The sequence below is a fragment of the Siphateles boraxobius genome, unplaced genomic scaffold (assembly GCF_051911475.1).
Source record: "Siphateles boraxobius isolate OS27281-9 unplaced genomic scaffold, OSU_SipBor_1 19, whole genome shotgun sequence".
Classification (NCBI taxonomy): Eukaryota; Metazoa; Chordata; class Actinopteri; order Cypriniformes; family Leuciscidae; genus Siphateles; species Siphateles boraxobius.
Window position 1 is genome coordinate 24916310 of NW_027508799.1, and position 14857 is coordinate 24931166.

General features: G+C 36.6%; 1 protein-coding gene and 1 long non-coding RNA gene across 3 annotated transcripts in view; one reads left to right on the forward strand and one right to left on the reverse strand.

Moving 5' to 3' along the window:
• Positions 1 to 14857, forward strand: part of LOC143741929 (uncharacterized) — a 50771-nt gene that overhangs the window by 14246 nt on the left and 21668 nt on the right. The window lies entirely within an intron of this gene.
• The window catches only part of shisal1a (shisa like 1a), a 47381-nt gene that overhangs the window by 6009 nt on the left and 26515 nt on the right, over positions 1 to 14857 (reverse strand). Inside the window, exons 4-6 of one of the 2 annotated variants that reach the window (XM_077234481.1) lie at positions 13962 to 14122; positions 8166 to 8379; positions 4182 to 4475 (exon numbers count right to left, since the gene is read on the reverse strand). In XM_077234481.1, the coding sequence (XP_077090596.1) occupies positions 4182 to 4475; positions 8166 to 8379; positions 13962 to 14022 (569 nt within the window). In that variant the 5' untranslated portion in view covers positions 14023 to 14122. Of the gene's footprint in view, positions 1 to 4177; positions 4476 to 8165; positions 8380 to 13961; positions 14123 to 14857 lie in introns of those variants that run through there. The other variant, XM_077234480.1, reaches the window with a different exon arrangement.

Below are 14857 nucleotides of genomic sequence, written 5' to 3' on the forward strand. Positions count from 1 at the left end.
CAACAGTCCAGAGTCTGCAGGTAGCCATGCTCCCGAATGTACGAGTTTGGACTGTAGCAAAGCTGTAAACATAACTCTGATCATCACTCAGATCAAGTGTTTTTCATTTTGCGTAGCCAACGTTATATTCAGTTACTGTTGTCCCTTATCATCAGAAGTAAACTGACCTCTCAGAATCACATTCTGTGTTCACAAACTGTGACATTAATACCATGACTCAATACCAAATCTCAGATTTTACGCTATTATCTATACCCTCCCCAAATTGCAGCTCTCAGAGGTGATCGCTTGTAGTAGATATTTATTGAGCACTAATGGAATGTTTATATCAACGTTTAAGAGGTCAAAGGATACCAAATAAGCTGTTAGCGAATGTATTGTTCTATTTGCATTTTTGTCCATACAATGAAAGTCAATGCTGTCCAAAACTACACTGGATCCCTGCTGACTTTAATTGCATGGTCAAAAAAACACTGATGCATTGCACTGATACATTTTCTTAAAATATCTTCTTTTGTGCATTACCAAACACAGGTTCAAACGTAATAAGTAAAATTATTTTTTTGTAGTTATGTCAAACTCTAAAATATTTTATCGGTTAGAAATTACTGAGAGATTTGCAATTATTTTATATTATTATAAAACAAAAACCACATAGATAATCAAATGACTAGAAAATAAATATAAATGCATTGGTCATAAAGAGCATTAAACCTGAAGAACATTTGGTTACACTTTATTTTATGGTATCCTTGTACATTTAAGTACTGAATAATATTGATTAACTACATGTACTTACTGTAAAGTTAAGGTTAGGGTTTGGTTTAGGGTTAGTTGCATAATGTAATTATGCATAATTTGCAGTTATTATAGTAACTAATGTAAACATGCAATAAGGACACTGTAACATAAATTGTTACAGTATACTGCCACTCCTAGTTTCTATAAATAAAAATAAGAAGCTTTGTCATTAGAGTAAGTAGCAGAAATGTCTTGAGGAATATATTCTTGGACAATGAGGCTTTGGAGTCAAAAAGTTTGAAAAACACTGCTTTAACTACGCCCAACTCCCAAATAAATTCAATATTACACAAATTGGGGTTTGGGGATAATTCTTCAATCTGCCTGCTACTTCACAGTAATGACATTTGGACCTTTTTGATAATCATTAAAAAAAAATTGGACTTGGTGGAAGAGAATCTTGACACAGAAGACAGTCTGAAGGAGGGTAGAGGGAGGCTTTAACTTCTAAATTATCTCCTGCCAACAGCATGCAGGTGCAGGACTTTAATTAGAAGCATCTGCTCAACACACACACACACACACACACACACACACACACACACACACACACACACACACACACACACACACACACACACACACACACAAACACACACATAAATTGACAAGGCGGAAGGGGGCAGAGAAAATCACATTAATAAAATAAAATTTGGCCGCTGTTGAGATGACCATTCAGTATTAAAGTGATCATTGTCTATCATTTGTACAAGTACAAGTTCATGGTGTTGATTAAAGCACACTTTAGCATAGTGATTGTGAACAGACATGAGAGAAACTGCATTTCAAATGCTTTGATGTCAATTACATCTCAAGTGTGCCAGTATTCAATTAACCTTATCCTTCACAATTCTTTTGGAGTCGAACAGCCAGACAAACTTATTGCCCTCACGCATCTTATCTCTGTGCTGCAAGAGCTCTATTTCTCCAGCTTCTTCAAAGTGTGAGACACATCATCATCATATTACACGCTAGATTCCACTCGCCTGCCTCCAGACGTTCCATCTCAGATGACAGGACAGGTGTGAAAGGGGAGGGGCGAGAATGAGAATGGAAAGCTCATTGGCTAGTTTCGAAGTTCAGTCTGCATTTCAGAAATTTAGCTTCAAAAATATTTATATATTTATATATCTCTGTGCATATACTGTAATTTTTTGCATTTGTTGCCTGTCAGAGTGTAAGATGTAATCTGGGTGGATAAAAGCTATGACAGACATCAATGATATTTTATGTTATGATATATACACTAACGTTCAAAATATGGGGTCAGTAAGACTTTAAAAAAGAAGTTGCTTTTACAGCAATTATACTAAATTGATCAAAGGTGACTGTAAACCAAAGCCTTTGCACCTTTGCCCACTCAATATCGCAAAAATCAAATACTGTGAAATGCTCACCAACAACAAATTAATTGCCCGTGTTAGAACTTTTGGAGGCTCATGGATCGGTGTCTTGTCGCTATATGAAATGCAACACACATATCTCATATTCCTGCCACATTATGATCGTACTATTAAAATGACTTCATACTCCAGACACTTCATTTGGCATGTCAAGAAGAATGTTGGAACATGGCATGAATGTTGATGTAAAATGCCCAGTCAGCGTCGTCAATCGTGACCCAAGTCTTAGCTAACATTCGATTTTTTTGATAGAAGTCTGCATTTAATTGATCAAAAATCTGTAAAATTACAAACATTTCTTAAAAATTTCTTATTATCAATGTTGAAAATAGTTGTGCTGCTTAATATTTTTGTGGAAACAAAATGTACATTTTTAATGAATTCATTTTCTAGCAACATAAATGTCTTTGGGTTTGAATTGGATGCCAAGGGTCGCCGTGTCAAGGTCGTGTCAGGGAACAGTGAGCAACAGATGCAACAGATGGCATAGCGAATGCTACCTCATACAGAGCCAGATTAGCCATGAGGGACCCATGTGGCCAGCACCTGCTGTTAGAAGATGTTTTCCCTTCAATCCCATCTGAAACAATTTCTGTGGTGTCTGAGTAGTTCCTTTGCTTGAGCCAAAAATTTGCAGACTTTCCACGTGAAGGTCAGCTTTCCACCCTTCTTTAATGTATGATTAGCCGGTAAATTCTTTGTCTAAAGTGTTTACTGGTGTATATCAAATAGTAGTCTACAGGCCCTGATATACTCATGGCAAAGTTTGTTTTTTTACTGACGGACATCCAACCTCAAGGTACTGAGCAGAAGAAATAAACCTGAGAGCATTACCACGTTAAAGAAGGCGGAGCCTCAGAGCCACACCTACTTATTACGTAATCGCCACTGACCAATGGTTGTTTGAAGAGGGTTTTTCAGCTAGAGCGAATTTTTACAGAAAGTTTGCTTTGGCAAGCTGTTTCAAACTCCCGAAACAAACAGAAAACGAAGGTTGTTTTGGCCTGATTTGTTCGAAATGACGTCACCCCAGTTCGTTGTTCGATTTCTTACTTGAAAATCACCAATGCTCATTGTGAACAAGTAACTTCTGCCAGATGTTGAGGCGACTGCCACACATTATTTGAAGTATAGAGATCATATGAGAACTAAAACAAATATTTTGTCTTACAGTCTGCAAGATAAATAATAGAAATAAAGAAATGACATCAGGACCCTGGAATGAGGTACAACAATTGTTTGTACTTCCTCTAGCAAACCTTTAGTCAGACTTACTGTCCATTCACATTGGTGTGCCTATAAGACCTGTATGATCCATTTTTTAGTAATCCAGTATTAATTGAGAATAAAAGTTTGAAAAAGTTTTGGTGGCACTTTACAAAGAGGTTCATGAACTAACAATAAACAACATTTCTACAGCATTTATTAATCTACGTTAATGCTATTTTACAAAGTTTTGTTCAATATTAATTTAAGTTTGTTTTTTATATATAATTAATGCAATCAAAATTTTTACTAATATAACTTGGAGGAGTGTTTTGGACAGTTGTGTTGTTTTAAGAGTAATAGAAGATCAATATTGCATTTCATTTTAAAAAGTCTTTAAGTCATATTTTGTTCATGAATCCTAGTAACTAATGTTGATGGATATAACCTTATACTTAGGTGTTAAAAAAAAGTGCAAAGTTTTTGCATTGCATTCAAGCCTCTGCTGAAAAAGCCCAGTCAGGCTGAAAGACATCTTCTTATCTTAGCTGATATACAAGTATAATGTTTTATACACTTTTCTGCTAGTTACATTTATGTTTTATCCAACGTCATTCAAGTTAATTATTTTTTTTGTGTCCGAGTACGACACGATCCATCAAGATCAGAAGTCAATTAGGGTTACGCTACAATGACTCTCTGGACATAACATAAGGGTCCTGGGTGTTTATTAATCTGGGAGCTCTCCTTTATCCCTGTTCGTTGACTCACCAGGCTGTTGAGGTCTGGAAGGTCAGGAGCGTAGGGCTCTGTGCTTCGCCTCTCAAGCTGTGCCGTGGATGGTGGTGGTGACTCAAACCGGATCCCATGTCGTTTTCACCCTCCTGAGCTGTGCTGTGCCATTGACTCCTGGCCTGTTTGAGCCACCGTCCTCCCAGGCCCCATTTCTCCAGGTAGACCCTGCACAACTCGTAGTTCATAGCCGAGTAGTACAGGAAGTCCAAAGCCAGAAGGATCATGACGAAAAAGCCGTAAATCCACACACCAATGAGAGCGGTGTAGTTACTAAAGCGACAGGAACGACAAAGAGATGTAAGTTATACTTGTGCTCTACAAAAAGATTCATTCTGAATGAGAAACAGGGAGAGTCATATCATTACAAGGGAGAATGGGCCTGATTTTTTCCTCATTTAAATCAACTAATACAATGAAAAGAGAGGTCAGTGCCAATGCAGTGGCTGTAAAGTGCTGTAATTGCTTTCCACTGGTCTTTGTGATTGCTTTGGCAGGATAGTATGCGGGTCAGGCAGACGTTGTACAGCTACCCAGTGCTCTGGGATTCTACAGTCACACAGAGGGGTCGATTTGATCTTGAGTGGTGAAATAATATTTTCATGCTTGACTAGAGTCAGGGCATGGTGACAAGCTTGCCTTTATGTCACTGCTTCATTGTTTATATCCCATTGTGGGGCTGAAAATTAATTGATTTGTTTTGGATTAGTACTGCGATGTTTCCCCGACGGAGATCTCAGATGCATGACTGAAACAACAAGGTCTTAGTTTTTCATACACACACGGCACCAGTGTATGACATATTGTAGTCTCTTTTGCCATGGCTAAATGTCAGAGGGATTCTTTCATCATCATAGCAGACAGTTTGATCTGGATGCTTGGTTGACTTGGGAATAATGAATAATAAATTGCACTCACAGCAGACGCCAACAGAGATGTTTCAGAAAACGCTGACGCAGGCTGCGACAATACAATTGTTCATTCACTTTTGTTTTTCTAAAGAAATTGCATTGATATTTTTAATTGTTTTAAATGAAATTATAACATTTCCTATAGGTATACACTCATGGATGTATTCAAATATTCAAGATTATAGGGGCCCAATTTAATACTCTGTCATTTAATTAATGTCATTTAATTCAGGGATTTTGAAAGAGGCTGCTAAACAAATTATTTTACTCCCCCCCCCCCCCCCCCCCCCCAGAAATCAAGATGATCAAATTACAATTATAATTAAATGTTTTAACTATGAATTAATTAAAGATGAATCTGCACATTGTTTTGTGAAAATATTTTTATTTCTAATTTATCTCTCTTTTTACATTCATAAAAGACATTCATGTTATGCTTTATAGAATGTAAATATTTTCCAGAAAATACTTTAATACTTTTCCCCCCTTTTTCCTTTTAAGCCAAATACAATATAACATTCAGTTGAATCTTGGTAATGTGTTTATAATATCACACATTTTCCCCACACTGTATAAATGCATCTTTATACAAACATATCTGTATATTTTAGCCATATACATTTCAATTGGGCCATCATACTGTATTTGGGGGTCCTTGACGTCAAAAAGTTTGAATATTGACTTAAATAAACCTGCATTTCACCTGTCAGAATTTCTATCTTCTGTCTTTTGTGTGCATGTGGTTTAGTATCTGCTGTATTATGCTTTTTGAACCGTGTTTGCATATGTGTGAAGATGGCAGACAAAACCAGGCTTTCCGCAAATACGCAAGTCTGATTGTCACATTTTTCACACCTCCCTATCAGTCAGCTGGAGGGATAAACAAGCCATGATAATATTCAGAAGAAATGCATCACTCTACTGATCTCTGGTCTTTCTGGCTGCTTTAGGGACCAGGAGTCATTTTTCAGACTTCGTTACTTTAACAGACAGTGGGGAAAATCTGAATGGCACTGCTAGCCTTCTGTGGACATTACAGAACAGAAGAGTGCTTTAACTGCACAGTGCATGGTTCAGAACCTTGTCAGAGGAAGTTTCGGTCTGGTGCAGACTGGCTGTGGTAAGGTTAAGACAGACGGATAAGCTACAAATGAATATGTAGGAAATAAGTGTGCCCTAAGTGTACACTGTGAAACTTTATCACCCAAAGATTAAAATAAGTACAAGAGAAGGTGTGAATGAGAAATATTCAGAGAATCTTGAATTTAGGGCTGCAACTAACGATTATTTTGATAATCGATTAATCGGACGATTATTTTTCGATTAATCGATTAATCGGATAGAAATTAAATTAGATTTTTTTTTATTATAACTAAATAAAACCGTAAATCAGGGTATTTATGTGTAAAAGTGTACTTTAAAAAGTGCAAAAGCCACACATTGAGTTTTACTAATATCAATATTTGCATTGTTTTTAATGATAATTGCTGATGGCAAGTTGACAAACATGATTATTGTTAAAAAAATGATATCCAACATATTATGTTTTAACACAATTTTTGTTAAAACAAATTTACACAGACATGTTGTTCAGATGTGAATATCTGAACTAAAAACAAACTAAAACATCTAAAATATATAATTCATTTAATTTTTATTTAAAATTAATTATATATAAGGAATATAAGGATAAAGAATATAATATATATTATATATAATATATAAAAGAATAATATAAGGATAAATTGATTAAATAAATATAGACAGACTGAAAACAATTGTGTGAACGTAGGGCCGCAATAGATCGCGTTTGAAAAACAATTAAAACTTAGTAGACAAATGCTATAAAAAGAGAACGGAATGGAGGTAACGTTACCCAGCAAGCTAACAGGCTTGAGTAAAGGACAGGAGAAATTATGCATTAGTGCACAAGCATTCGCTGAAAACCACTGAGTACAGTGACTAAAAAACAATATTTTACTGCTGCTGTTATTAACTGCCTTTATATTTAGTGCTTCGCTTTGTAAAGACCGTTTTAATTTAACCTATTTCTGCGGTAGCGCTATTTTAATCCATCACTTACGTTTCGAGCGAACTGATTGCGCAACCTGATGCTCGAGACAAAATACAGACATCCCAAGATCCCGGAAGTCCCGGGAGTCTCCCGCATATTGATTGCGGCTCCCTGATGCCCGCGAATTAGTTCAAACTCCCGAAATCTAGAGCGCGCAAGCAAGAGCGCGCATGCGAGACAGAGACTGCTCCAAACCGTGTAGCGCGCGCGCTCGGCAGAGCGCCTGAGGGAGAGAGACCTTGCGTGTGTGTGCGGACCAGTAAACGCTCCCCGTGACGTAAGCAGACCAACTAATCGATAATGACATTCGTTGACAACGACTTTCATAATCGATTATAATCGATTTTATCGATTAGTTGTTGCAGCCCTACTTGAATTATTTAACACTAAGAGGTATCAGATGTTGTTTGTATATTTAAGACTATGAAGTGTTTGAAATGGAGATGGAGACTGTTTCATACATTAGATTATTTTAGTTTTGAATTTTCATTTTCTGGGTGTATACAAGTAGCCTAAATGTAAAACGGCATCAGATTATTTTGTTGTTTAAATGTAACGTCAACATTTCATCATGTCATATTCATCAATTTGAGTCAGTTTTACTCAAATGGTAAAAAAACAAACCTAATTTTCAAACATTTTATATAATTTAAACAAGTATCAACATTTAAAGTGAACATTCCAAGTATTTATTATTGTATTGTTTTTATATATATTTTATGTTGTGATGTAATTTTTTTGTCAATGGTATATATTGGAATTTTATTTTTGTCATGTTTTTTTTGTCACGTCTTCGTTATAACCAAAACAATTTTATTCAATAATTTTGTTGAAGAAATTAACTCTGTTTGTTAACTCTCTAGAAAAATTTCGATGAGGGTGCATCATTTGAAAAAATCGTGTGGGTTATTGGTTCAGATCCCTCAAAAAAGCAAAGTGCATGCTTGCAAAATACTTTTATTTTGACCAGTTACTCACTTGTGGGCATAGCCGTCTGAGTTGGTGGTGAGGTTGAGCTGCATCACGCTCTGAAACTCGGTTTCGTTGCAGCAGTATTTGAAGGCTGTGTTGTTATGGTGACAGCAGAAAATGTAGGTCTTGTTGTCCGAGAGTCTAGGGCAGTGGAAACCGAAGTGATAGCGCCCCTTGTGGTCGGAGTAAGGCTCACACACTCTGAAGTGTGCCGAGAGAGCTGCAGAGAGATAAAACAGAGGAGGATGAGAGAATAAGGTTGATAAAGCTGAGTGATTTCCAACAGCTCGCGATCTGATTCAGTGTGGGATTAATGACTTCTGATATGCGCTATGTGCTCGATAGAGATTATTAGGGTGGAACAGAGGGAGAGATTTACGGAGCAGATCTTTCATGTCTCCAGTAATTATAAACGCTGCCAGATTCATTAAATACGTCCTTTTTGACTTTCTGTTATGTGGTACACTTCAACCTCAGAACCATAAGCACTGTAAAAGTGAGAGTTCTTAATATCACAAGTGACATAAAAAACTTGTTCGTCTGGCACCAAAACAGACAGCTTCTCAACTCGTGAACTAACTCTCCATCGAACAATCCTGCCTCCAGTAATTGCTCAGATAATGAAGTTCGCAGAGTCTCGGAAGCATTGTAATGACAAGGCAAATGAACAAGCAAGTATCTTGGCCATTCCTACTTTTTTTCTATGCAAAATTCTTTGCTCGTCAGCAGTGCCCATAGACTCACTCCCAAAGTGCACCTGCTCATTTCTAAAGCTGCATATTGAGCTTTGTGAAAAATAAGAAAGCACCATGCCATCATTTGCATATAGATGAGAGCTGTCTGAGAAGGCACTTTGGTAAGTGGAATGGACAAGAACACTGGATCTGTGAATTTGATGGACCTCACTGTCCATTTTTACAGTGGATTAATATTTGTGACTGAGGCGTTGCTTCTCTGAACTGTACACCAGAGTGTCAGTACTGTGTGATCTTAAACTTTCTCTTTGGAAACCACCAGTTAAGTTTTCCGGTTATATCAAGGCAATGTTTCCTATTCACATTAGAACATTGAATGAGCAGGCCTGGAAAAGACTCGCAAGAACTGGAATGGAAACAAGAACCTTTAACGTTAATTGCCGCGGAATCGAAGTTGAATAAGAGAGGCAAAATATATTATGACACAGGAAACAATTTAATGTTTGCCGCATTTGACCTCTCGCTAATGACCAAAACTGCCAATTACGTGAGAGCGCAAGCACACAGAGAGGCTGTTAATGATCGGAATAAATCAGTGCTGACAGCAGTGTGGGCCAGAGAACCCTCCAGTGCCACCTTTGACCCCATAAAGGGCCCAGTATTGCATGGGAAGTTATTTGGCAGTGCTCACGCTATGTATCCATCAACCAAATAGGCAAAAACACAGGCAACAAGGCAGGTCTTTCATATTTGGAAAAGGGGAGGAAAAAAGAACAAAAGAAAAAGCTGGGGTGTGAAATGAAAACCACCTGTTGGGAGATTTTTTCATTCTCCTTTTCATTGTGGCAACAGGAGTATTTAAGTGTTTTTATTTTGGTACGCCAGTTTTCAGTTTTCAACACCACAGTTCATGCTTCTATAACCAGAAATAAAGTGAGAATGAAATGTGAATGTATCTGCGGTGTGTCCAGGTTGACAGACACCTGACTGACAGGTCTAAAACCATAATATTAACCCTTAAAATCATGGCTGTCTCTTTGAGAGCCAAATTTAACAACAGAAACCATTTTTGGTGTGTACACTACTAATCAAAAGTTTGGAGTTTGTAAGATAAGTACTTTTATTCAGCATGGATGCATTAAATTAATCAAAAGTGATGATCTTTTGAAACCTTCAATTTAGGAAAGAATTCTGACCAAATTCATTACAGTTTCCACAAAAATATAATGAGCAGCAAAACTGTTTTCAACATTGATACTAATAAGAAATTTTATAGCAAATCAGCATATTAGAATGATTTCTACAGGATCATGTGACACTGAAGACTGGAGTAATGATGCTTTGGCAGCACAATAATAAATTACATTTCAAAATCTATTAAAACAGATTTTTAAAAAAATTGCAATAATATTTCACAATATTACCATTTTTACTGTATTTTTTGATAAAGGCAATTGTGATTATCTCACAATGTGGCTTTATATCTTGCAGTGTTTTTTTCACAATTACATTTTTGATTTTGTTAAGTGAGGTGGAACCAGACTTTTATTGCTTCATGTTTTGGTGCTAGTCTTGTTAGTAAAATAAATATTTGGAAATATTTTATGTAATTCTTTTTTTTATTATTAAATATTTTAATATTTATTAAATCATTTATTGCCCTCTGAAATCTGACAAGCGTTTCAGTCCTCAACAAAACAGAAACAGCAAATCCTAAATAAATCTAATGCAATCCTCTTGCATGCAAAGAGCAACATTATGGTTTATTTTTTCGCATTTTATTTGGTTTAATGCGGCACATTGGTGACATTAATCCAATCCATTAATTGGTCCTGAATACATATATTAAATAAAAACACTAAACAACAAAATATTGTTCACTTGCTTATTTATTCATTCATTAATTGTCCCTTGTATAAATAACTACTTCATGCAAAACTCATAATGTGTAAACAAACATGGTCATATAAACGACTAAAAACATTGATTTAAAGAATGACTTGTATTCAGTGAGTAGCCAATCACATTGATTTATAAGTGTTTTTGATTCACTAAAAAGAACCAGACTACTGGGTCCACTATATATTTTGTGAAATTTCAGATTCCCGCAGTGCTGCGGTTTTACTACTGTACCTTAGTACTGTGTTTTATCCGCATTGATGAAAGAATACACATTCAAGAACTGGAGACTAACCAAAAGTCATAAATCACTCCGTTCTGGTATTTTTTAAACCATTGGGAACCAGTTCTACTTAACACTGGGCTTGGCAAGGGCTTTTCCTCAGACTTTTGCTTTTTCAGAGTTCAGCTGCGAGATACGCGTCTGAATGCTAATGCCTCATACAAATGTCGCATAAGACATTTGCTCAGAGAAAACCAAAGATGAATAGCGGAATCGTTCATGCTTATCGAAGTGAGCTCAGCCAAGAGAGTCCGGTAAATATTTTAAGGATACTGACGATACCATAAATGGATGGGTTTAGGACTATTAACCTCAATGAACAGCAGGTTTTGGATGGGGTATAATGCCTCATAACCCAAACACGAGCTGTGTGGACTGTGAAGGTGAAAGTTCACCCTTTTGTGGGAGTTTTGGCAGATGAAGGAAGTCAGCATGTGTTTTCTGGCAGAGAGAGTAGATCTACCTAGTTGTGTTTTATAATGATGGTGGACTGTAGCTCTCTCTCATTATAACTAGTTACATGACTGCAAAAAAACAAATATTAAATATTCACAGATGTTTGAAAAAGAGCCTTGTCCTCAAGTTACTTCTGGGTAGTTGTGTCTGTTGATGTTAGAATTAACATGTCTGCACTCACTGGAGAATAACAGCAAAATGTTTTATGAATGACATTGTGCACCATTACTCCATGATGTTCAGCCATTAAGTCTGAAAAAAAAAACAACAACTCTATTTCTCTACTTCTTTCCATGCTCACTTTGAGGAAAGGTTTCGGTTAATTTGCGATATTTATCTCTTCTTTTCGGTTGAGATATGGCTCAGGAGTTACATAAACAATTTTAAAAGTCTGAGTGTAATACTTCTGGCTCTGCTTGTCTGTTGAAATATCCTGGGGTGAATGCACTAAACAGTTGTGCCACTTCAGTGTGCACTTCAGCACAAAAACGCCAAGTACACTCAATCCAGATTTTAAAATGTCCTTATAACAAAGCTGAATATTAAGCATCATCACTCCAGTCTTCAGTGTCACATGATCCTTCAGAAATCATTCTAATATGCTCATTTGCTGCTCAGGAAACATTTCACATGATTATCAATGTTGAAAACAGTTGTGTAAAGCATAATTCCTTTAGTGAATAAGTTCCTAAAACAACACAAACAGCATTTACAGATAAATCACTTTCAGCAGGCACAATTCATTGTTCATGAATTCCCCTGAGTGAGATACTAAGTGTGGCTCCTCTTGTCTTGAAATATTGCAGAGTGAATGAACAGGACCAAAAAGAAAAATTTCCCAAATAGGTCTCTAAATATCTCTCTCATTCAGTTTCTCTCTAACTCGTACATCCTGTTACAACAGCATAGTCTTCTGAGCTCAATCCAGACACACATCTGTCATCACACTGGCCTTTAGTATAGTGGCAAAATTAGGCTTGAGGCTTTTGTGCTGGCTGTTTGTCTTATGGGAAATGTGGTTGTAGGTATTGAATTCATGTAAGGACCATTTGATGAAATATTTGGCGGTCTATTGAGCAGATGAATTTTGCATAAAGAGTTCCATGTACAAAATGGAAAAATACATATTTTCTAAAACAAATTTTTTCATTGCTATAAAAAAATTACATGCACAAATATAGTGTGCAATATAATGGCAATGCATCATTTTATGTTTATTAAGTTCTAAGTAAATATATATTTTTTTCAGATATTTGTTCCATGATAATTGCAGCCCACAAATTGCAACTGCTTTTGTGGAATAAATGGATGAGAATAATAATAATCTGCATATGTGTGCATGTATCATATTTGATAAATATTGTAAAATATTATAAAAAATGTATTGGTCACAATTTATACAGTATATATAGTGATGGTATATATATTTTGGCAAATATTTATTGGAACTGCTACAAAAATGGTAAACTTGCTTGTTAGTACATTGTATTTTATTTTACGCATGGTAGATGGACCATGAATTGCTTTCAATGACATCATAGCCATTATTTTTCCCTCCACATGTGTTTGATGATTGTTCAAATCACTGCGCACTTTGCCTGGCAGAAAGAGCGATATAAGCCAATGTTCAATCTTGAACGACTCATGTTGAGTAATCAGTCCAATTGCAGTCATTTAGTTACTGTGTTACTGTGAGTAAAAGTTGAATCAGTTTTTGCCAAGTCAGATCCTTATAATTGTGACTCAGTCTGGGTTGGTATACACTCGCTTTAGGGGGAGGAGAGAGATTGAGCGAGAGGGTGATTTGAATAAAGACTGTTGAAAGAGAGATGGCTGAGAGACATTACAAAATAGAAAAGGCCAGAGGAATATCACTGGGAAAAGAGGGGTTATGACTTTAAGCGCTGGAGAGACCAAAGCGGGAAGGCCTGATAACGGACGCAGAGGTTGTGTTGTTTCTGCTCAATACGTAATTGACATTGGTTTTGCTGTTTCAGAACCTGTTGTTGTAATGTTTGCTATAGTGTGAGGGAAACACTTCAAAAAAGCCTGCACACTCTAACAATGAAGGGGAACCACCAATTGCAAGAAAATCTGCTTTAATGAAAAAGTGACAAACGTTTCAGTCACATGTGACCTTTCTCAATGCCTAGTTTTAATATTTCCCTGATTGGAGTTTTTGGTCTATGCACCTCATTTTGACACTTCTTTCAGACGTGGTGAGTTCCTGGCTTTTCTTCAGCTATAGTGAAGGACAGTTTTGAGTGTCATTGTTTGTCTGGCGCTGGTGTGCTGCAATCGACTAGCAACAAGCTCTTGCTTGCATGTATACTGTTTGCACATTTTTTGTTCTTCCTTGTTCATTCATCATCTTCGCTTCTATTTTTTCACAAAGCACTTTTTGCTTTGCTTCAATAGTGTTTCTCAGAAATCACTCACTTTAAATGCATCTATATGATGTGGTCTTACCTGCAGTAGACAGCAGGATGAAGATGACGGTCAGGGTTTTGAAGGACCAGCGGCCGTTCATGGTCAACTCTCAGCCCTCATGAAGAAACAGTGTGAGGAGAGAGAGCAAGTCAACACACCCCCATTGCTCACCGTCTGGTGGTCATTTTATTCTGCAAGCTCTGAAACACACACACACACATAGGCTACAGGTAAACTTTACATTCTCAAAGCAAGACAGTAAAATTTCAGTCATCAGTCACCCTCATGTTGTTCCAACATAAAATGTAATGGAGTGAAGGACTCGTTCATTATTTGAACAAAGACATCTGTTGAGCTTGATATTTAAGTTACTGACTTAAGTTACACATAAGATGGAGCTACAGCTGGTGTTACAAAAATCCTTTCATTATTGCTGTCAAAAGGGAAATGAGATATGACATTAGATATGCGAATATTGATGAGGGGAATCATGGCACGAAAAATACCACATATTATGCCCCCATTACAAATGTAACAACATTTTGCAAAGGATTAAATGCGATAATTCTTTATTGATGATTCAATCCATGCTTCTTTGATGAAAAGCATATTTTATAACAGAGGAATATGAATAAAGCCTTCCAGTCCCCACACAACATATCAAATCAAAACTCACTGTCTAAAGCCTTTTCAAAGCCTCTATCCTCACTGATCCCGGTGTAACTATCATGAGACACATAAGAAAAAAAAAAAAGACGCGCCAAAGACTGCATGCTTGGAATGGAATACTAACATATTTACTGCATGCTACACAGTATAGGCATAATACAATAATAATGTATTGTATGTGTTAAGAGCCATTGCCTAGTGGTTTTTGCATCGTGTGGGCATAAGTTCAAATCCGGCTTGTGTATTTTCCCACTATTGTTGCCAGC